Source organism: Musa acuminata, chromosome BXJ1-6 (assembly GCF_036884655.1).
Source record: "Musa acuminata AAA Group cultivar baxijiao chromosome BXJ1-6, Cavendish_Baxijiao_AAA, whole genome shotgun sequence".
In the NCBI taxonomy this organism is placed as follows: Eukaryota; Viridiplantae; Streptophyta; class Magnoliopsida; order Zingiberales; family Musaceae; genus Musa; species Musa acuminata.
Window position 1 is genome coordinate 44599319 of NC_088332.1, and position 22925 is coordinate 44622243.

General features: G+C 40.3%; 3 protein-coding genes and 1 non-coding gene across 8 annotated transcripts; 3 read left to right on the forward strand and 1 right to left on the reverse strand.

Moving 5' to 3' along the window:
* The first annotated feature begins 18 nt into the window (after positions 1–18).
* LOC135677260 (peroxisomal nicotinamide adenine dinucleotide carrier-like) lies at positions 19–6525 on the forward strand. Its single transcript, XM_065189379.1, has 11 exons — positions 19–350; positions 447–524; positions 621–695; positions 1831–1961; positions 2211–2265; positions 2426–2536; positions 4422–4490; positions 4556–4663; positions 5585–5653; positions 5807–5861; positions 6133–6525. The coding sequence occupies exons 1-11, from the start codon at positions 270–272 to the stop codon at positions 6321–6323; spliced, it is 1023 nt and encodes a 340-aa protein (XP_065045451.1). The 5' UTR covers positions 19–269; the 3' UTR covers positions 6324–6525.
* A 4537-nt stretch (positions 6526–11062) lies between these two features.
* On the reverse strand, positions 11063–15094 carry LOC103990194 (pentatricopeptide repeat-containing protein At3g09060). Of its 2 annotated transcripts, XM_065189377.1 has the most exons (4): positions 12911–15094; positions 12095–12405; positions 11787–11922; positions 11063–11611 (listed from the first exon to the last, which is right to left on the reverse strand). In XM_065189377.1, the coding sequence occupies exon 1, from the start codon at positions 15046–15048 to the stop codon at positions 12934–12936; it is 2115 nt and encodes a 704-aa protein (XP_065045449.1). In that variant the 5' UTR covers positions 15049–15094; the 3' UTR covers positions 11063–11611; positions 11787–11922; positions 12095–12405; positions 12911–12933. The 2 variants fall into 2 exon arrangements, with proteins under 2 accessions (XP_065045449.1, XP_065045448.1); XM_065189376.1 differs by lacking the exon at positions 12095–12405.
* On the forward strand, positions 12164–12236 carry TRNAK-CUU (transfer RNA lysine (anticodon CUU)). Its single transcript has one exon. It is a non-coding gene; the product is annotated as a tRNA-Lys (tRNA).
* A 488-nt stretch (positions 15095–15582) lies between the features above and the next one.
* LOC135677261 (AT-rich interactive domain-containing protein 2-like) lies at positions 15583–21176 on the forward strand. 4 transcript variants are annotated; one of them, XM_065189381.1, is made up of 3 exons: positions 15583–15831; positions 16288–16984; positions 20135–21176. In XM_065189381.1, exons 2-3 carry the CDS (start codon positions 16454–16456, stop codon positions 20957–20959), a joined length of 1356 nt encoding a protein of 451 aa, XP_065045453.1. In that variant the 5' UTR covers positions 15583–15831; positions 16288–16453; the 3' UTR covers positions 20960–21176. The 4 variants fall into 4 exon arrangements, with proteins under 4 accessions (XP_065045453.1, XP_065045455.1, XP_065045456.1 ...); XM_065189383.1 differs by having other exon boundaries at positions 15583–15714; XM_065189384.1 differs by having other exon boundaries at positions 15583–15710.
* The last annotated feature ends 1749 nt before the right edge of the window (positions 21177–22925 follow it).

Below are 22925 nucleotides of genomic sequence, written 5' to 3' on the forward strand. Positions count from 1 at the left end.
AATTTCCTCCCATCTTTGCTTAGTACACAACGCAACCACCCCCTCCGTCTCCTCTTCCCAGTCACCCCTTCCGTTTCGTCGGTACATCATCAAGCCCTCTTTTCCCCATCATCGCCTCGTATGCTGTAAACCCTCTATTCCTCCCTCCCTCCCTCTTTGCTCCTCTCTTTACCTACCATTGTCTCTCTCTCTCTCTCTCTCTCTCTTGCCCGGTCTCTTGAGCGAGTTGGTCATAAGGGCAGGGAGGGACAGGGCGGTGGTAGGGAGGGATGTCGGACGCGCTCATCAACGGGTTGGCCGGCGCCGGTGGTGGGATCATCGCACAGCTCATCACCTACCCCTTGCAAACCGTACTCCTTTTATCCTTTCTTGATCAGTTTCTGTTTTGGGTTTTTGTAATTGATCTTTCGTCAAATTGATCTCTCATATGAATCGGATCGTCTCAGGTGAACACCCGTCAACAGACCGAGCGCGATCCGTCCAAGTTCGACGCAAGGGATGGCGTCGTGCGGCAGATGCTGGAGGTACGTTCCACCGTCTTCCCTTGATTTTGGAGATCTTTTTGTTCCGTGTATTTTTAGGCGACCTGCATTGGTCGGGGGTAACCTGCTTGATCGCAGGTGGTGCAGCAAGAGGGATGGGAGCGGCTCTATGGTGGGCTTGCGCCGTCGGTGGTCGGCACGGCGGCTTCCCAGGTTGGTTTGCCAACGCTGCCTCTCTTCTCATTGGCCCTTTCTAGTTGACAAGCTTGCTTGTGCGGTCCCACCTTTCCCTTTACCTTCTTCCCGTGTTTGTTATGGGCTTCCCGTCCTTATCGATTACAATCACGTTGGTTGCATTTCTTTTTCTTTCTTCCTGTGATGGCAGCTTGTGTCCGGTTGGCTGGTTCTTGACCAGGTCCAGTTGCTACTAGTACTGTCTCGGGTCGAAGTTTTAGGATCAGGACGACTGCTGTGTATAGACATGATTTCTATTCCATTTATTCTTTCAGTGTAACTTGCCACCTTGAATGAGATGATCATTTGATTAAGAATGTTGCTTGATGTGTTGTATTGACTAATAAAGACAATTTAGCAGCATCTCTCCATAATTAAGACAAGATTCCAATTTCTCCTTGTTTCTGTTTCTGAGGTCGGCAAAGGCTTGGAAGCTAATTTTATACAGCTAAATGGCAGCAATTCTTCACGCTGTTGGTATTCTTCACACACTGCATGGCTCCAATAACATGAAGAAAGGTCTTCTTACCACTTGTTACCAAGGTCGGTTCTGTCCCCTAGGTTTGCATTGTCATGACATCAGGAACCACTTGAGTTTCGTTGGCACTATGAAATAGTTTGTGTATAAAAGAAAAAGTTCATTGTCGAAAGCATGTTTCTCATGGGAACTGAGCCCTAGGTTGATGCTGCTATAATTTGAGGCTGATGAATCTTATAATGCAGAAGCTTAAGATTGTAATGGGGGATGGTTGTCATAAAGGCTACGACTTTCTTGGAAACCTTTCTTCTATGGGATTATCTACCCATTATGTGGTGACTTTGGATTTCTTGGCTTTGACTTGATCCGGTTATATGTTGTCTAGATCTGGTTATATGTTGCCTAGCCAACAGAAAAAAAACTTTCTGACCAAATTATGCTTATGTTTTTCTGCTTGTTTGCTTGCTATTGTCTTTTGGATTCATTATGCAAGTGCCTTTGCACCAACTGCATGCTTTTGTAGCTTGCTGTTTTCATTGTATTTAACTTGCATAATTATAAGTTTGTTAACTACCAGAATAATTTTAAGTTTTTTCCACACAAGGCTTTAATGTTGAATTTGTTTTTCTTGTACAGGGTGTTTATTACTATTTCTATCAAATATTTAGGAACAGGGCAGAAAATGCTGCTCAAGATCGCTGGAAGAAAGGCATTGGTGATGGATCTGTAGGCATGTTCCAGTCACTTGTTGTTGCTGCACTTGCAGGGTGATTAACAAGGACATTGGTTTCTTATTCAAAATTTTTAGTGTACTACCGGAGTTGGATGTTACACTGCTATTTCTTGCCATGTCTTGCTTAATATATTATGATTATGTTGTATTACTTTGCAAGATGGTTCCTACGAATAGTTTGACAGAGAACCTTCTTAATTTCAGCACCATCCTTAGTGTAATATATTTAACTTGATGTACAATTAGCTGTTTACTAAGTTTCTCACCATTTTCATGTTTGCAGATGTGTAAATGTTTTACTGACAAATCCTATCTGGGTAGTAGTTACTCGTATGCAGGTAACAAACTAGTTTGGTCTTTGGTCATTTCTAGTTTTTTCATTGTTGTGTCTTCTTTTTCAGCACTATCATGCATAATCCCGGGTTACCTCAATGTTGAAATAGTTGCCAAGATTTACTTCGCCTACACGATGACTTGCTAATATGTGAAATTATGCAGACTCACAAGAAGAAAAGTAACAGATCACCTAATCATGTTCTACGATCTCTTCCTGATGAAGCAATTCAGCTTGCAGTTGTTGAGCATCAACCATACAGAACTAGCCATGTGGTATGCATAAGTTGGTTGTCTGTACTCTTCACCAGTACGGTATCTAATATTACTGTCTAGGATAAGTATAAAGCTTAATTGTATTGGTATGTTTTTTCCCATTGAAGTACAGGAATGGTTGCGCTGACATTGTTAGTTGTATAGAAGGGAGACCAAGACTTTTAACTTTTAATTCCATTATAGATACTAGAGCATAGCACATGCTTTGCATGTTAAGAATGGTGGAAACTTGGATAAGGTAGATGACATATTTATACTACAATGCACATAGTTGTTAGGAGAGACCCTTGCATTATATATAGAAATAATTCTTAAGTACTTGTTCGAGGCATGTCACGATACCTCCTTAAATAGTCCTTTTTGCTGAATTTATAAATGAACCACAAATACAATTAGATAAGATTGTGAAAAGGGGTGAAAAATATTGTGCAGTCTATTGTAAAGAGGTCAATTCTATCTTCTAAAGCCATCATATAGTTGATCATTTAGTATACCACAATATAGGCAAACACATATTAGACATTAGGAAACTTATTTGAATAGGTCAATTTGCTGTTTCTTAACAATGTACAATATATGCACAAGTCTCCTCAGTATCACAAATGTTTGTATCAGAATTATGTAGCATGGCCTTGTGCACAAGATTTGAGTTACTTTGAAATCCAGTGCAATGAGGCTCTATCCATCATTTTAACCTAGAGGACTACCAAGTTAGGATAGAATAAGTCTGCTCATGCGGGATCTGCTGGTGGTGGTTTTATAATTCTGTAAATGCTGCCAAATGCTTCTGAAAACTACCAGCAACTTAAGGACAACGTTTGCAAAAATTACTAGAGGTATATTAAGGATCTTAAAGTCTATCTTGTCGTGATGGGCAATTTCATGATTAGATTGGTCATGAAAACTTAAGTTGTTTACAGAAAGAAAATACCTCAAACTTTTAACATTGACATTGGTACTGATATATGTGACATGAGCGAACTGTCTCCATAATCAGGAGTCAAGACCAATGACAAATGATACATGGGTCCGTTTGGTGTAACTATCTTTTGAAAGGATAGACACTTTCATAGACACTTTCCTTAGTTAACATCTTTTACAATTTACTGGGATCAACTTTTCAATCTGAACTTTGTTCTAGAGAAAGGCATTCTCTCCTAGCTAGTGATAGGATTCATATAACTAGCCCATGAAGATAATGGCAGCACTGGGTAATTATCCTAAAAATGCTCTTGGGCTCTGAAGCGTTATAGATAGTTATTAAATGTTCCATGTAGATCTATCATTAAAATCTTATGAATCTGAGGCAAAGATTGTGTTTGGTACTGGTAATACTACACGGTAGGAAACTTCCTTGCCATTTCCCACAAATATATAATGAATTTTTTCAGTGACATTATGGACCATAGGTGTATTAACATTATTTCAAAATGACATTTTACTCTTTAAGGTTGATTTGCTAGAATGAACTCAGATTCATCTGCTCATCTGCTCATGTAGATCTATCGCTAGTACCATGCATGTTCCAAGAGTTGTTTCAGAAATAAATTTTGAAGTTCCTTTTGTTCTTAGTTGCCCCCTATTTTCTTCCTGTGCTCCTTGGTTTCAGAATACATGGTTTGTATATTGCAGCCATATTTCTTCTATTGTCTTGATACTGAAGTTTCTTAATTATGGCCATAGCATCTCACATATCGATCAGTTTCTTGCAAAATCTGTAATTCCGTGAAGGTCTTGAAATATATCTGCCCATATCCTTCTTTCATATTTCATTTACGAGTCTTGTCAGGACAATTTCTGTGTTTCTCTTCTTTTTACATATTTCTCTTCTGTCAAGTTCAGTCTGGCTAGTTTATTGACTCAGGATTTTTTTTTCCCAATGCAGGTTCAAGAACTCTATGATGAAGCTGGATTTTGGGGCTTCTGGAAGGGTGTAATTCCTACACTAATAATGGTCAGTAGAAAATAAACAGATTTTGAATTTCAATTGATGAGGTCTCAGTTGTGCACCTGTTTCAGGTTAGCAATCCTTCTATCCAGTTCATGATATATGAAACTCTTTTAAAAAAGATCAAGAGAAAACGATCTACAAACACCAAAGGTGCTGAAGGATTAACTGCTCTTGAGGTAGACCTTTATCATATCTGACGTAACTTATTGAGAATTCATTAGTAGAATTTGAATGTATTCATCTTGGTTTATGCAAGTTATTTGAATTGGTAAAGTCTCTGGTGACCTGTTATCTTTGTTTCTTCTCAATAATCTTTATTCTGTATAATTTAATTCATATTAACTCTAGTGGGGGCACACCTTGGTTTATCAATTCTTCCATAATATTTGCTTTATTTATTGCAGTCGTTACTTGGGTCTGTTATGAAATAATCTAGTATATCGGGGAAAAGTTGAATGAACGTGGCCATCCTCATACCAAGCATAAATACTACAAGTGTGCTTCATGTCAGTGTGTTTTAAACCACTTATTTTTAAGATTACAAGATATGTTTTCAAATTATATTAGATAATATGTATCACCTACAGTTATGGTATAGATTTATGATTCTTCAATAATCTACATAAGGTTTGTAGATGTTATGTGGACTTTTGAGTTGCTACAATGATAATTTTCTTAATATTTCCTATATGTAGTTGAAGTGCCTTTTTTGAACGGCTCTTATTTGTTTACATGATCGATATGCTTCTAGTAAGTTATGATGTGATGATCATAGATTGTCTAAAATATACATCAGCCTGAGCTATATGTAAAAATATATATAATTGATTTTCTGTTCATTTCGTTTCATGTCATAGTTATTTAAAATGTGTCACCATTATCGATGTGTCAGGATCATACCGTGCTTGTGTTGGTGCCCATGTGTGTTGGGCCGCTGTCTGTCCTCTTTAATGCATTCAAAATCAACCATACAATTACAAGTATATTGCAACATTTCATTAAAGATCTGACTACACCATAGAGTAAATGACAACGTCCAGATTTTTCTTGGTGTTTATATGTATCAATGCACTGATGCTGGAAATAACTCGTAACAGATTTTCCTTCTTGGAGCCGTTGCCAAACTTGGAGCTACTGTTGTTACATATCCCCTATTAGTGGTGAAGGTGATGAGATTCATAAATTGATTCAATGGCTGCTTTTATCGTTCATTCATCATCCACAAATGATCAATTTTAGAGTATTCTCTGGGGATGTTTGTCCCTTTCATCTTGTTGAAGATCTAAATTGATAAGGCAAGATATGTCGTTTCTTTCCAGGCAAGGCTGCAAGCAAAACGAGGACTTGATGATGATAAGAGGCGTCAATATACAGGTCTTCATATCATGCCTATGCATTTTACATTCAGTGAAGTTCTGAAGTGTAATTCACCTTTTAATAAAATATTCACTTTACAGTGGTTATTTTGGGTTTCATAAATACATATAGATGTATAGATATATGTTTCTTATTTTGGTCATAGGAATTAGATGTATAAATATTCACTTCATGATGTATAGATATATGTTTCTTATCTTAGTCAAATCATGTGTTGCTTCCCCGATTACTCACCTTTAATTTATTATTATTATTTTTAAATCTGAAGGTACATTTGATGCCATCACAAAAATGATGCGCTATGAAGGTCTTTCATGTTTCTATAAAGGAATGGGCACAAAAATAGTCCAGAGCGTATTTGCTGCAGCAGTTCTGTTTATGGTGAAGGAGGAGCTGGTAAAAGCAACCCGGTTATTGGTTACAGGAGAGCTTAGCAATTCAAAGTTGAGACCACCTTAATGGCCTTCATATCTGGTTATATTTTCTATTCGTTTGTCGTTAGCAGGCATTGGAAACAATTAGTTACACGAATTGTAATTACTAAACCAATAATTTATGGTGCTTTATTGTAGAATATGCACACAGAAAACAAAGCTATACTTTGTGACTATTTAGCTGGAGGACTATAACACTGAAATAAACAGCATCCAATATTTTTTTCCGGAGTAGTTTTATGATTTGATCCAAAATGTTGCAGTATTTCTCTTGTCAGGCTGCCTACCATTTTCTGAATTATTTGTTTCTGTGCACGTGCTCTCCGGCCCGGCGGCGGTGTGGTCTTTGTCCCCGAGCCCCGCGACTAGTGTCAAAAGCAATCGCATAGAGAAGCACCTTCGCCCTGTCCACCGTTCTCGCCAACGTCGTCGATGCCCTCGTGGTATAGGACTTCGGCTCGGAGTTTGTGACGGTCATGCGTAGGTGGGGGGTTGGACCCCAAGCGGAAGGCCATGTTCCTGATGATGGAGGCGTCGGATAACAGCCTGCTCTCTTGCAGGAACATCGGGACGATCAAGATGCTCACCATTAGGATATTGAGCCTGTTTGACATCCTTGACTCGGAGAAATTGAAACCCACCAAGTCGGGTCGTGGACTATCTTAACTCAATGTATGGGGAAAATGTTGAAGAGGTGGAATAAGAAAAACAAAAGAAGCTGATAAAGGGTGAAAAAAAAGGAGACAAAAAGCTACACCTAAAGAGTAATTTTTATTCTTTCTCTTCTTCAAATTTAGAAAAAAGAGGCAAAGAGATTTCACTCTAGAGTTGCATATTCTTCAAACAAGTTTATGCATATTTTCGGATGGTAGTGTAGTTTTATTCTTTCTCTTCTTTTAGTTTGATCATGCAATACAACAATGATCTGAGGGGAACTTATTCTTTGTTGGCTTTCAGGAGACGAATAAGATGACACCGATCCAACTCATTGTCATGTGGTAAGGTCATAAGGGTTCCTTCTGGCCGGGTTGTGCAGTGTAAGTCGGAGTGCCTTCCATCGTGAAGAGGATTGCGTGGTTGAAGCTGTCCTCGATGTAAGTTCCGTTGTTCCTAGCTGTTAAAGCTTTACAATCTTAAGAGATTGTTTGATTCTAAGTTACCATTGGCAACTGCATTCATCTATCTTGAGTTATTTACTTGGGCATCGAATTGATCAGTTCGAAAACTTCTCTTGACCCAAGTATGAATCACGATACTCACCCTTGGGGAGTTGGATACGGGGACTTGGGGGTTTTGAAAAACTAAAGTCGGTGACCCTATTGAATATGAGGCAAGCTAGCTTGAAACTATGAATGACCATATCAAGTTATTAAGGTCACATGAGATAAAAACTATCACTTTGAAATAGTATAGGGGGTGGTGCTTTTTATCCGATGGAGTGAATGAAGGAGAACTTGTGTACTCCTCTCTAGTGGATGCTCCTCAGATCGTTGTCTCCACACGTATCACAAGGCTACTAGAGCCAAGGAGGAGGAGGAGAGGAGGTGAAGGAGAATAGGAGGGGTGACCTCTAAAAGTTCTAGCCTATGAATTATTTATAAAAGTGCAAGCAACTTAACCCTTAATGGATCATATTGGATCTCTATCCAATCATCCAATTATATCTTATCAACTTATTTAATTGGATCTCATCCAATTATCCAATTGGATCTTATCCATAAGATCTAAATTGGGGCTCCGCGGATGTTTCACATCCGCACCTTTACTCATCGCAATATCTACTATATGTGTATGACCTTCTAGGCCTGATACTGAGCTAGCAATGAGTTGATCATACTAGAACTCCTTCTGATATAGTGAATTATTATCTCTATAATAATTCACTCGACTCATTGATTATATGTGTACTAGGCGACTATGTCATAGTTCCCAAATGGTATAAGAGGATATAATCCATCGGACTTGTTTGTCCATACTTACCATATATTTATAATCCCTCATCTATTTAATATCTCAGAGACCGTATATTGAGCATGATAACGCCAAGCTCATACGAAATCTTGTTCGAGTCTCACTCTAATCGGATTCTTTTAGAGAACTTATTCTCTCTCAATTCGAATGACCTTGGCCATGAATTTTATTTGAGCGAGAACACACAAGATATTCATCTCGTGATACTGAGAGTGAATGATGTCAAAGAATGAAATACTCATACAAGACAACTTTGGTGTCTCAAGTCTAAGGACCAAACATACAAATAAGACTATGGAATTACGGTCTAATGTCAAGTATCAATAACCATCCAACATTCTATAAGCGGATCAATCATGGAACTCATTCTCTAATGAGTACCTGTATTATACCCCTAGTGTCCTTATGTGAGCAATTATGAGATCAGTCACATTCATCATAAGGATGAGTATACAACGCATCATTCTATCTGGTTGTCTCGATATTCTTCTCGAGTAACATATGAATGAGATGATTTAGGATCTATGTTTAAAAGCGAATCGGTCTCATTATCGTGATCTCATCACGATCCGATTCCCATTGCACAGATCCAAGAATGTCACAATATACATCCAGATAATATGTGATAAAATGCTAGTAATAATAAGCAAAGAGATCATCATAGTATATTACAAGTATTATCACTCATGTGATTGGCTTGTATGACACCTATAAAATCTTTCAAGTCATTGATGCTAGTTCCAAAAAATAAGTAAATATTTTTAAGGTATAAATACTATAAGTCGAGGAAAGAGTTCATTATTTTAAAAATATTACACCAACTCGGTTGGGTCTCTACATCCGAGATGAGAAATTGACCTACAAAAGCAGAAGACTAAGTAAATACAACAAACTTAATGATATAGTGAAAACCAACATAATGCAATAAGACAACGGAGTAAGTATCAAGATGAAGTGGTGAGTCAAAGTCATTATTGAAAGGGACTTGGGTACCTATCAAAACATTTTGAATTTCAAGGTACTTAGTGAATGTGGCTTCCTTAATCGCTACCTCAGGATACCTCATCTTGAAACAATCTAAGGTGATATAGCATTTGTAATGATACAAGGTGACTCCCAACCTCTCGAGACCCTTCCTAAACATGATAGAGGCCTTATAGTCGATGATCGTTTACCTTGGTATCATGGTCCTCTCAGTCTCTAATATCTCCTTTGAGCCCTCAGCTTTTTGCCTATACTCTAAGTTTGCTCATTCAGGGTAGCCAACTGTTCGATCACACTCATGACCCACTCATTAGTCACAACAACTTGCCTAACGGGCTTTGAGTTATATGTCCATAATGAGTCAAACTCTCAGGTGAGTTGTAGCAATTTGTCCTCTATGTAACGGTTGTTGTTTTGGACTATCTTCAATTGTTCGCTATAATCAGCAAGGTACCGTTTGACCTCTTCCAACTACATCACTAGCTCGGCTCCTTAGCATCTATCTTGGTGATAAGTGTTGGGTCTCTTCTCTCGTTCTTCAGCATCTTCACATCCTCTCTCCAAGATTATCAATCAAAATGTTTTAAGAGACATTGGGAGCGAGGCCGGATTTGAGAGCCTCGTTTATCACAGCTTCAGTGTCGGACTTCCACCACTCCCTTGAACTAAAAGGGATTGACCAAATCATCGTTGGCATGATTGATGTACACTACGTTGTTCTTACCCAGAATGACCATCTCCTCCTGGTGAGGTGAGGGGAAGGGATAGGGGACTCCGAGCTTGGGCAGGACGACGATGGCGCCGTGAAGGGTGGCGCGTAGCCACAGGACGTGGGGGTGCCAAAGCAGCGTGCCCCGCTGCCCCGTGAGGGTGAAGTTGTAGACGTAGTTATGGGCTGGTCCGTCGGCCCACCCCGTGCCGGCGGTATGTGTTTGTGCCTGTGTGGGTAGGAGATCATGATCGAAGTGGGAACAAGTAGAATGTGGTGGCTCACCAGTGGCTGGTAACGTTGTAGCGGCGGACGTGGTTGACGACCTTGACGAGCACGGGCGTCGCCCTCCCTCGTGGACAGAGTTGGCCCAGGGAATTGCCGGTTCATGGTGACGATGGCCTTGGTGGAGCAGAGCTGCGTCACATTCCTCATGACCACCTGCACAGGCCCAACCAAGGCAAGTCCTTTGAGCACCCCAAACCTTCTTTTGATCAGTTTCGACTGAGCCTAACAAGATGTGTGCTGCATGTCACCAGTCTCGCATACTTACGTCGAACTGGTAGTGCGGAGTCCATCCTCGGTGAAATCTGCGGGCAGGCACAGGGCAAACATCAAAGTCCAAACCCGGGCCTCCATGTCCCATCTTCTTCTTTCTCGCTCTCTCCCTCTCTCTCAGTGGTAGAACTTTGTCTGCATGTAGTGACAGGCCAACACGTCCTTATAAACGGATGTGAGCTGCAGCTGCCAAGTCATTGTAAACATGGTCGAGAAACGTTGGACAGCAGCAAGACTTTGGTAGAAGAACCGCAGCACATAACATAAGCATCACCTGGATCCCACGTAAACTTCACACTAGTTCTGTTGCTACTTGGAATCCTTCGTTCTCGAATGGTCAAGTATATAATGACGAGTCCTCTGATTCCGTTTAGGTAATCCTTTCCTATTCGAGCCCCCTCATCATACCCAAATGCTAAGTTGACTCTGATACCAAATGTCACGATCCGAGCCTGATGGACTAATTAACATATCAACTTCGTTTGGTCTAAACCACTGACCAAAATGCTTAAGCTAAAATTGATAATAGTACATTCATCGTATCCTTATAAATCAATCTTAATCTTATTCACTTTCGATGTGAGACTAATTGTTACAGATTCAATGATTTGTCAACCATACGTACTAATCACCGTACATGCTAATCAGAAGTGTTCCGGGGAAATAAATAGGTGAAGACCAAAACTTTGAGGATACTCCCTAGCCTTATGCTGCCAAGCCAACACCATCCCTTGGCTTTTTACCATAAGATTGCAACAATTATCCTTGCATTAGGATATCTTCTCAAAGCAAAGAACAGCTACAAATTTCACTAATCAGTCAGTCCACCACTCGAACATCCAAAGGATCTCTCTCACCACCTTGTCAATGAACATTGCTCCCCAGTCCATTTGCAGAGGATGAAAATGCCAAGATCATTCAAGCTGGAAAAAACACACTCCAAAAGCTTGAGGAAGCCAATGTCAGCGTCTCCGACACCAGAGAAGCCTTCTTAAATAAATAATAGTACTCTCTTGCTTGGCTTGTAGAAGATATTAGAGCACCTGGAGAGTCTGGTACATGCCTTCACATAATTTGCCAAGATATTCAGGCTGGTCATGGAAAAAAGAAGATTTTAGATAGATTGGGATAGCTAGATATATGCTTGTTCATGAGGAATTTGAAAGACAAAGGCATCTTCAGAAAGAGAAGAACGTAGAGGACTGACAAAAGATAAGATACACTATGAAAAGCAGTGAAGGATCAAATATTTAACAATGTGTATACCCTGTGCTAATGGCTTTGCTTGCCGCCATGATCTGCAATGCTCTTTTTGATAATTACAAGTTGAATTGGTGTAAACTTGCAGCATTTGGCTGATAATGCGCGGGCTTGCTTTCTCGGTTCATATTGGGAGAACAGCCTGCCATTGACGATTAATTTGATATCAGGAAAAGCCAAATATCTAGGAGTAGATAACAGCTCACCAATTTGATATCAGTATTGTGGTGCAGCATGTTGTGTGCCCAGAGTTGAAGATGAAATGATGCATGTAGATAATCCATAGAAAGAATATCTTGTAGTTTGCTACATACAAGCTAAAGTTGCTTTTGAATCCAGTTGTGATTCTGATGATACATTCCCAACTTTGTGCAACTGAACAAGCCCATCCGGCTCAGTCGGTAGAGTGCAAGGCTCTTAACCTTGTGACCATGGGTTTGAGCCCCATGGTGGGTGGTTTAGTCAATGTTTAAAACGGCTTTGTTGTTGGTGTTGAAAGTTGTGTAATTGAGTCACATTGAGTCACACACCCTGATGCTAAAGAAAAATATTGCTGCAACTTGAGCCAAGGAAAAGCAGAGATGGTTGCTAACTTGATGTGTCAGAAACTGGTCTCTGTATTAAGCTGCTAATGACAATGTTAGATTGGAGGTTAATTAATAGTTGGCATACATACAAGGTGAAGCCAAATAGTAGACTGTAAACTTGACCTACAAAAGGGAACATATCTCAGATAGAATAAGTCAAAATAATAACTTGCAGTATCCAAGAAGCTTTGGAAAATTCAGGTACCAAGTCTTTATAACGAACATTAAGAAGGATAGCTACATCATTAATGAAAATATGAGAGGAACGATATAAATGTGAAATGGGTGCAACATTGATGTCCAGAAAAAAGAGCCTTCTATGCATTAAATAATGTATCGAAATTTATTCTGATTGTTAATATGGCCTCTAAGCATTATCATAACTTCCATCCATGACATTGAAGGAAAAGATTTTAGCTGTGGGACTATAGGAATGAATTCTGAGAATTTAAGAACTTTTGGGGTATCCCATGTAAATGTGACCTAACAGCAGAATAACAAAATAAACACAATAAAAAGTTAACGAAGAGATAGAATGCTGACCTTGAGGCAGAACTTCATAGTCATCATGTTTGAGCAGGACCTTCTTTCATCACCGCCCTAAGAAGTATACTCCATGTAATGGTGGATGGGATTATGCCATGGCTCAAGGCATCATGCAACAACTGAACCGCTTCCGACGTCCTGTTATATGAACAAAGGCCTTTGAGAGCTATGTTGTAAGAGATGATGTCTGGCTCCAATCCAACTTCTAGCATCTCAATCCATACAGTCGATGCTTTTTCACAATCACCAGATTCATAAAGTCCATCCATGAGCGTATTATGGGTGACCAAGGTTGGCGTGCAGTTTCTTCGTTTCATCTCAGAATGAACACGTAAGGCTTCTTCCACTTTCCCAGCAGAACAAAGACCATGAATGATAATGTTGTGCATAATGACATCAGCTCCATCTCCCATATTGAAAACTCTGTTCCAAATATCAAGAGCAGCATCAAGCTTCTTATCTCGACAAAGACCATCTATCAACGAGCTGTATGTGATCGTATCAGGTTTGAAGCCTTTCTCCATCATTTCCCTTGTAAACACAGAAGCTTCAAAGAACCTTTCTGCTTTACACAGACCACCGATAAGGGTGTTGTATGTCACAATAGTAGGAGAGCAACCACTGCTTTGCATCTGATTGAAAAACTGGACGGCTTCTGAGATCTTAGATACTCTGCAGAAGCCACTTATAAGGGCATTGTGAGTTTGCGAGTTTGGTCTGCAACCACATTTAGCCATTTGATTGTAAACGCAAATAGCTTCATCGATTCTCTTGTCTTTACAGAGACCATCTAACATAGATGTATATGCAAAGACATCCAAAATCTTATCTTCACCTTCTTCTGCCTTCTTCAGTACTTGCAATGCCTTGTTAATGTACCCATTCTCACATAACCCATGTATCAAAACACCATAAGTGACTGAATCTGGACGCAAAGCCTTATGTTGCTGCTGCTGCAACTGTTCCCAGAGGATGATAGCATCTTCTACCCTACCATTCTCAAAGAGGCCTCTAATCAGAATGTTGTAACTGACAGTGTTACAGTGCCCTGCACTTTGCATTGATTCCCACAGCTTCGAAGACTCCTCCAACCTCCCTGCTCTGCAGAAGCCATTAAGCAGAGAATTGCAGGTGACAGTGTCAAGAACAAGCCCATTCTTCATCATCTCTGTGTAGACTCGTGATGCCCCATCCACATTCCCGGACTCACATAATCCATGAATCAGAATTCCATAGGTGAAGGAATCAGGACGGTGGCTGTTCGCCACCATTCGACCCCACAGCTCCATCACCTCATTGAACTTGCCGAGCTTGCATAGACCATTCAACATCACATTATAGGTCGCCACGGTCGGACTAACTGCCCTGTCGCTCACCATTCGATTCCACATCTCCATAGCCTTGTCGAGTTCATCATTCTTCAAGAACCCATCGATCAGGACATTGTAGCATACAACGTCGGCAGCCACCTTCCTATCGCACATTTCATCGAAGACCTCGAGTGCTTTGTCCAAATCACCTCTTTTGATCAGGGCACACATAAGGGTGCTGTAGGTGACGCGGTTGGGCTCGATACCGCCAGACCGGATCGTTTGGAGCAGCTCCAGCGCCCGGTCGAGCTGTTCGCGAGCACAGAGGCCTCGGATGAGGATGTTGTAGGTCTGGAGGTTGGGGCGGACGCGAGCGCGGGCGGAGAAAAAGGCGAAGAAAGACTCGGCCTCATCCCAGCGGCGCGCGCGGACGAAGGCGTCGAGTAGGGCGTTGTGGGAGCGGACGCCGGGCGTGCAGCGGAAGATGTCGGGGAGGGAGCGGAAGGTGCGGAGGGCCTCGTCGGGCATGAGAGCGCGGGAGAATGCCTTGAGGGCGACGAGGGCCGCCGCCTCGGAGAAGCGGGGGCAACGGGGGTGGTGGCGGAGGAAGCGGAGGAGGCGGGGAAGGTGGGAGGGGGCGGAGGCGGAGACAGCGCGGAGGAGGCGGAAGAGAAGGGAAGGGGAGGGGCATGAGAAGGGATGGTGGGCGGCGAGGGAGTCAAGGTGGGAAAGGGCGGCGACGGGGTCCTTGTGCGCTTTGAGCTCGATGAGTTCGACGAGATGGCGGAGGCGGGAAGCGCAGGCAGGAGGTTCGGCCGCCGCCATCGGGACCGCTCCGCTGCCGGTCTCGTCACCCAAGACTCGAATTGGTGCGTGCAACAATGCGCAAAAGGTTTGAATCAAAGAAATAAAACGGACATGCACGAATCTCAACAGAGGCCTTTAAGATCATGCCCACAGGATCAGGAATCATGTAGGAGGCGTCGAGATTCCCGAGACTACTTGATGGACGGTCAGATATCTGCGGTAGGACTTTATTTGTTTGATACGATTTCGTGCATTCGGTCGTAGCCCCACCGCCCCAAGGTCAATCCAGTAAATTCAACCAACATCCTTATTTTAAGGCCGAAGCCACGGGGACAACATGGTAAAATCGTCTGCAACGACGCCCGATGGGCAAAACAAGGCGAGACACATTGCGGCCTTTTTCACACGGAACCAACGGGTATCGACCGGAATATTGCAACCAAGAATTAGGTGTTATTGTCTTTTCAATCACACTAAAGAAAACCCATGTATTACCGTCCTTTGTATTGTTTGGACTCCACCAACACAGCCTCTAAAAGGTTCCGACGACGACCGCCCGAATTCTTGCCCTCGTAGCATTTCTTTATTAGCGCCTCCAAATTTCTCGTGTGCCCCTCATAATACCAGCTCATAAGGTTCGAAGGGTCTCTTCGCTCCCCCAAATTCCTCGGCCGCTGTGTGTGAGTGAGTCTTTCGTCTCCTTGGCCATATTTGTATTATTGCTGTTAACAATACTCGGTTTCCCCTTCTCTCTTCCCACTTCGACGCCCAAAAATTACATGCTTCTCTACGGTTTGACTGGTATTTTCTTCTCCCTTCTTTTTCGTTTCTTAGGTTACGGAAGACATGTCTCTCTGTAGAGCTTAGCTTGTCTAAATCAAACGATTACATGTAACCCTCATGCTGGATTTCCTTTAATTTCCATGCCCACCCAGGCTTTATTACTCCTCCAAACAAAACCCTAATTGCTCGGGTAGCCTTTCGGACATGAGTTAGTTCCGAGGCCTTATCCCGATTAATGTGGCTGTGGGTGTCCCCAATTCGGTCATACGCTTTCCGATCGGTAAACGCAGATGTCGTGTAACATTGATGTAGAGAGGAAAGAATACATCACTATTTTTTAATTGCTAAAGGAATCATGAACAAAAGGCTGTGTGGAATATGGTTCGATGTCTTCTTCTGTAATGGATTGTGGAGATAGTGGTCTGCCGAGGCGGAAGCATACTCCTTATTTCTTGTCCTCAATTGGCCTGTCAGGTGTCTGCTGAAATGAAAAAATAGGCGCCAACTTCTTCGACTCGGGCGGTCTCTCCATAAATTGATCTCCCCCGACCTCGCGCTCTCTCCCTGTCTCACTCTCTCCATCCATCTCTTCTTCCATCGGTAGCCCCGTGCGAGCGGAGGCGGGCGACGTGTAGTCCCGATGACCAGCTTATCGTTTTGCGACGACGGCGTCACCCTCGACCCTCTCCTAATCCCGACGGAGGAGGACAAAGAAGAGAAAAAAGAAGGGCTTGGCGGCATCTTCTTCCGTCGCATCCCCGTCGCCTCGACCGCCTTCTCGACTACCCCGGAGTTCCACCAGTTCCTCCCCATTCCGTCTCCCGAATCGGAATCGCTCCCCCGCTCGCATGTTCCCGACGCGTCGGATCCGATTTCGTTCACCGCGGACGAGGGCGGCCTGTACGATGCCGACGTCGCTGTCAGGCAGTCGGCCGAGAGGATGGCCGGTCGCGAAGGGGACCCGAGCCCTTCCGGGTCAAGAAAGACTACTAGATCGGAACTCGTCGGCATGCTGGCGCTGCTGAGAGGCATGGCTATGGATCCTCGTAACCGGTCGATGGCGGCGGCGGAGGAAGAGTGGTTGGAGACGCAGGCATTGAGAGCTCGGGAGACTTTGTTTCAGACTTTGGATGATGCGACTAGGAGGAGCGAGTTTCCTCCTCCTCCCGAGGTAACTTTTTGCTGATGTTGCTCCTTTTCTGATTCCCGTTGTTTTAGTATGAACTGGATGTAGACTATTTCTCTTATTGTTCCTTGTAGAAAGCATGCATTATATTACTACATTTGCTGGGTAACCAATTTCGGAATCTGCTTTTTTTATCTTCCATTATGATCCTCTGATACTTATGGTGTCATGTAATACAACGGACATAAACACCACAGAGGATCTACGAGTGATGACTTTGTTCCGAAGATCTCAATTGCAGTCGTTTCATTCACGAAACTGAGTAATGACCAGAAAAGTCCATGTTAGGACCAATTAGCAGATGACCTGTGTAGCCTTTTTATTTGGTTGAAACAGATCTTATTGACACGATTGAGTTAATTGCTAATCACTTCAAATGATATTCTCTTGGGAATTAAATAACCAACTGTGGTTAAGTTACTGTGTATTTTTAGTAGTCCTATCGTTCTATTCCGTAGACCATAGCTAAAAGACAAGCACTTCAGATGGTAGTCTTTCTTGGAAAACTGAGTGACTTGTCAAGCATGAAAATTGTTTTTCTAGGTTTTATCTCATTAACCACTTTATTAGATGGTATAAGTGAAGTCAGTGTAAGACATGGATTACATGGAATTGCAGCAACAACGACTAAGAAAGTATGTTTTTGACTGGATTTATGGTTATGGGATATGTCATTACCTACAAGTCCTGTAAAACATGGATTTGTGTATGACAAGTTTTCCCTTTTGAACTTTTGACACTTTAGCATTAAATTCTTATACTTGGGTTATTCTTTGTCATTGTCATCAGCATCTTTGTTTATCTTTTAAATAGGTCAAGGTGCTTAGATGTTATACTTCTGGTATGACCATGGTCCTAGTTCGACGTCAGTATGTTTGTTACTCCATATCTGTTAATTCTTTATGCAACACCGTATCCATTAGTTGCTTATGCTAATTCGAGGACGAGTGCATCATGTCTGTGCTTTTGTACTTTGTTTATTGTCAAGCAGGTCTTAATTTTGTTTGTAACTGCCAGTCAGTATGATGGTTTTGTTGGGTTCATTATCTTGTTTTCTCACTTGTTTAAACTAAGATGCCCTTCTTGTGTTTCTTACGAAGTTAATGCTTTGAGCATGATCTTTTTCGAAACATCTTTCTTTATAAGAATAAAGGTTTACTTTTTTAGTTTTTGGGAAACTAAAAGAAGAGGTCTCCCCCCACTCAAATTGATAACTAAAACCATGATTTGATATGGTTATTTACTAAAAATAATTAATCTTAAGATGGAATCCCTACATTTATGGACTTTGGAACACTGGAAGAACGTCACCATTTCCTAATAATGCTTCTTTAAGTACTAAAGGCCTATTTGGATCAGATTATTTTACAGGAATTAGTCTCCATGTATAGTACAGGGAGCAATAAGCTCTGAAAGATTTACTTTACTGGAAGTTTTGTCTAATGTTTATAAAAGATTATCTTTGATGGAGAAATGGTATTGCACAAATACAAGATGTATCTTCTATTTTTTTAAAAAAAAAATTAAAATAAATTTTCATTACAACAAATGGCATACATGATGCTCACACGTGGACTCGAACTTGAGATCTATCACTTGTGCAACAATGCACTAACCAATCCGGATATATCTTCTATTGTTATTTAAATAAATCATAAAATTCTCTTTTATCCTTCTTGTTTGTTTACTTTTTATGATTATCTATCTTCGACATGAAAAAGGAGATGAACCATGTACACAGATATTCAATATATATGGAATGTGTAAAGTTGTTAAACTAAGACCACTTACAATTGTTGTATGGTCTAGTTTCTCAGCTGGTAAGTTGACTTCCCAAAGTTCATTTAGAACAATATCCGAAGTAATCTGGACATTGACAACCATGTTTTACAACCTGACTCGTGCATATGTCTACATTGTATTCGAAAAGGAAAAGAAATATATGGATAACATATCCTCATATTTTATGTGATATATATATGTATATAATGTTTCCAGTTGTATGCCTGTAAGGAGCATGTACATCCATGCCTGACCTAGACCGAAGACTGTGGTTGGATGTGTGTCTAAGTTAGGTTCATTTGTGGGTTCCGAATACTGGTCAAAGAAAATGCACAGACCTGCACATGACCAAATTATATTTTACTTATTTTTTTTAATGTAATATACAATATAAATTATATATTTATCTATGCGTTCATTGACTTTTATTAATCTTGGCAGAAATTGATTGGTTTTATGCGTCTATTGACGTTCTCTTTAAAATTTCGTGGTGTACCCAAATTATTAGGTTTTTTATTGTTTTTATGATAATTTTCTTTTATTTCTTGCTTTTTGGGGAAAAATTTCATTGTTTAATTTTTTTTATTCTTTTGATTGTATATGCTACTACATCCTTTTACCTTATGAATTAGTTGATTCTTGAAACGCAAGCTCTAAACTGACTTGAAATTGACCTGGATTCATTCACCCACTCCAATGGGGAGGTTGACATCCAAATTTTACCTTTGCTTGGTCTGGGTGTGGGTCCAGAATAGGTGGTGACCGAACTTGACCTTGTCCAAGATTCACATGTAGTGAATAGTATAAGATCGATTTGCTTTGCACAAGAGTCAGATTTCTGCAAGCCTAAGTTCTAGACTTGGGCATGAGAGAGACGTAATTTCAAGGCCCTTTGTTTAGCTGAAGTGCCTTGCAGTTCTCATTATTAAAGATTTCTCTGTCTACTGGAATTTTATGATCCTGGTGAGCAATCAGGTATCTTTCGTGGCATGTTTCCATTTGCTTCTGTTTATTGTCTTCTGTAATATATGAATCCTTGGCTTGCTCTCTGCTTTCCTACTTTAGATATTTTGAATTGTAATTCAATTTAGTCCTCTTGAAGTCACATATTTGTGAGAAACTAAAATATGTCTTAATTGTCAATTCCTAGCTATGAATTTTACTGCAAAATCCTCTGGTCATATAAAACACTAAAATATCATTTGCTTGTTCTTTGTTTTATCACAGTAGTAAATTGTCTGTTGTTTTTGGAAAAAATTTCTTTGGTTATAGTTCATGAATTCTTGAGTTCTCAATGTTATTAGTGTTTTTCTTGGTTGGTGCCATCATCAACTGAATTGTTTCAAATTTCAGAGAAAGCTAAGAACTGGCAGAGTTTCCACTGAAGGATCACAGAAGAAGAACAGTGGGAAGCTTGGTTCTGTTGAGGTGCCAACTCAGCCAAAACGGAGGTCTGAAAGGATCGCTCAGAATGCAAACCAAAGTATACGCCATCTTTGCACCCGCAGGCAACGCATTGGATTCGGGTCAAACTTCCAAGCAGATGTGCCTGATTGGACATCCCCACCCAGTGAAACAGATGTTTCTAATTATAACGAGGATTTGAATACCTTGAAGTGGTTGGGTACTCGAATTTGGCCAGCAGAAGGGGATGACAGGAAAAATTGTGATTTAGTTATTGGGAAAGGAAAGCTAAATTATTGTGCCTGTTCCTTTCCAGGATCTGTGGTCTGCATAAGGTCTCATGTGAGTGAAGCCCGACTTAAACTTAAGGATAATCTGGGTCAAGCTTTCTTTGCTTGGGGCTTTGATGGTATGGGTGAAGAAGTTTCACAGTTATGGACAAATGAGGAACAGATGAGCTTTGATGCACTTAAGAGACTAAAAAATGAATCAGGATATAACTGTTTCTGGGAAGTTGCCTCGAAGTACTTCATCTCCAGAAGTAGACGAGATCTTATAAATTATTACTTCAATGTCTATCTTCTGCGACGAACAAGCAATCAAAGTAGATTGACACCTGAGCATATCAACACAGATGAAGAGGATAATGAACACAGTGAAGATGCCAGAAGGATGAAAAGAATAGTGATAAAGAAAAAGGCAAAACTGATGAGGAATCATGATCAAGATTCTTCAGGTGTTAATAGCGTAAAGTCCTTTACCTTAGCAGCCTAATATTTGTTCCTGCATTCAATTTGAAGGCTTATACATGTGTAGAGAGAGAGAGATAGAGAGAGAGAGAGAGAGAGAGAGAGAGAGAGAGAGAGAGAGAGAGAGAGAGAGAGAGAGTAGCTCTTCTTGGGCTACTTGATGCTTAGCCAGTTTTTAAGATATTTTAAAACTCATACTGGATATTTAAAATTTGATTTCTACCCATTGAAGTTGATCTACCTCCTCAAGTGTTTCTCCATATAAGGTACTATCATATTTGAAATTCACTATCCCATTCATCTGCTTGTTCAAAAATCAACAGTCTAAATCATGTTATTTCATTTAGTTTTTGTCCCATCTGATGGAAAATAAATGTACATGAACTATCATAATATTTCACATGGGAGAATCAAATTAGCAGTTGAAACCTTGAATTTTCAGTTTGATGATTAATTTTTGACATGATGAAATCTCATAATTCTACAATGTCCATGCACACTCTGATTGTGTCGGAAATGAATAAAAAATTGAGCTTGTAAGGTGTGATGACAACCCAACTGTGGAGTGTGATGTCCTCCTATGGTTCTATTTTTTACCATAGGTCTCAGAAGGTGAAGAAATCTTAATATAGCATTATCTGTTACAATATTATTTTTCCTAGCATGGTAAAGGAGAGGAGCCCCAAGGCCATGAGTAAGTTTTGCAGGCTTTTCTAGAAAAACCCAAGTGCTTTGTCCCAGATGAGATGCTAAGATGATTGTCAATAACCTTCAAGTTTAAAGATTTTGGATGTTAAGTTGGCATCCATTTAGTAGTCTTTTGGAATTTTCTGGTATGCAGGTCAATTGAACATAAGTGACAGCAAGATAAGTATCTAACTCCACTTTCGGAGGTTTTTGAATTTTATTTGGTCATTCTGTTAGCTGAGTTAATATATACTAAGTATGTTTAGCCAAATTGCTCATGATGTTAGACTTTTCAGTCTTTTGTAGCATTAGCTATTATGCGGCATGCAAGCCTCCTTATATTTGATACTGTGGTACTAATGATTCAGTATATCATTTTGGTTTTCAACCGAGAAGGTTATATCTCTATGCGTAGAATTGATTCAGTACTTATTTTTCCTTTTTAAGGGAAACCCTTGTGTAAAGTTCTGAGCCTCTTTCATGTTGTGCTTTCCTTGTTGCAAGAATTCTTTCCGGAAAGAAACTTCTCTGGTGGACTTTTATCTCTTACACATGCAAGTAACACTAGTGACATGTTAAGACTAATGCTGTGAATTTTCTAGTGACTGATAGATCGACTCAAATTGCTCGCTCTGTTAGCGAAGAGTAAGCTGAGATGATGATTCTGATGGCTGGCTGTTTTGGCCAAGAAAAATGCTAAATGAGAGAAAAAAGGGTTGGAAATTTTGTAGTCGACTTTGCAGCCTTATTTGAATTGAATTGGATTCTAATGAGTTCTAATCAGGCTTGAAACAAATTTGAGTAACAGTAAGTATATGCGTCGGATTTGGATTCTGAGTTTGAAGTTCTTGAATGGTTAGTCAAATTTAGATTCAAATAGGATGGAATTTATAGATATTTATCCATTGTTATTCGAATGGTAAATGATAACAATAGTGGTCGAATCATTTGCTGTATCTTAGTTGACCTATTTGAATCATGAATGCATTTTAATCAGGTTTGGTATGAGATTAATAGGAAAATAAGTATTGGAGTTCATGATTGGTCCAATTACACAACCCTTTGATTTGGTTCGAGAGATAAAAATAGATGGAGCGAAATTGAGAGAGTGAGAAATGAGCTCATAATATTTTAGAGATAATATCAAAATTTGAATATAAAAGATACTGTATTCAAAAAATAAAGAAAGGAATGTTCTTTGATAAGCCAAAAAACAATTTTCCAAGTAAATTTGCGAAACAAGAAATATTTTCCGTTTTATGTTATTGAATCAGCACAAAGCATCACAAAATGTTTCTAGTAAA

What these genes read in the sequence shown, in the direction of transcription:
- LOC103990194 (XM_065189376.1), bottom strand. Translation starts at nt 15,048, where the DNA reads ATGGCGGCGGCCGAACCTCCTGCCTGCGCTTCCCGCCTCCGCCATCTC.
- LOC135677260 (XM_065189379.1), top strand. Translation starts at nt 270, where the DNA reads ATGTCGGACGCGCTCATCAACGGGTTGGCCGGCGCCGGTGGTGGGATC. An exon ending in TCACCTACCCCTTGCAAACC is followed by an intron (nt 351 to 446) that starts GTACTCCTTTTA and finishes GGATCGTCTCAG; the next exon opens with GTGAACACCCGTCAACAGAC. An exon ending in CATACAGAACTAGCCATGTG is followed by an intron (nt 2,537 to 4,421) that starts GTATGCATAAGT and finishes TTCCCAATGCAG; the next exon opens with GTTCAAGAACTCTATGATGA.
- LOC135677261 (XM_065189382.1), top strand. Translation starts at nt 16,454, where the DNA reads ATGACCAGCTTATCGTTTTGCGACGACGGCGTCACCCTCGACCCTCTC. An exon ending in AGTTTCCTCCTCCTCCCGAG is followed by an intron (nt 16,985 to 20,134) that starts GTAACTTTTTGC and finishes TTCAAATTTCAG; the next exon opens with AGAAAGCTAAGAACTGGCAG.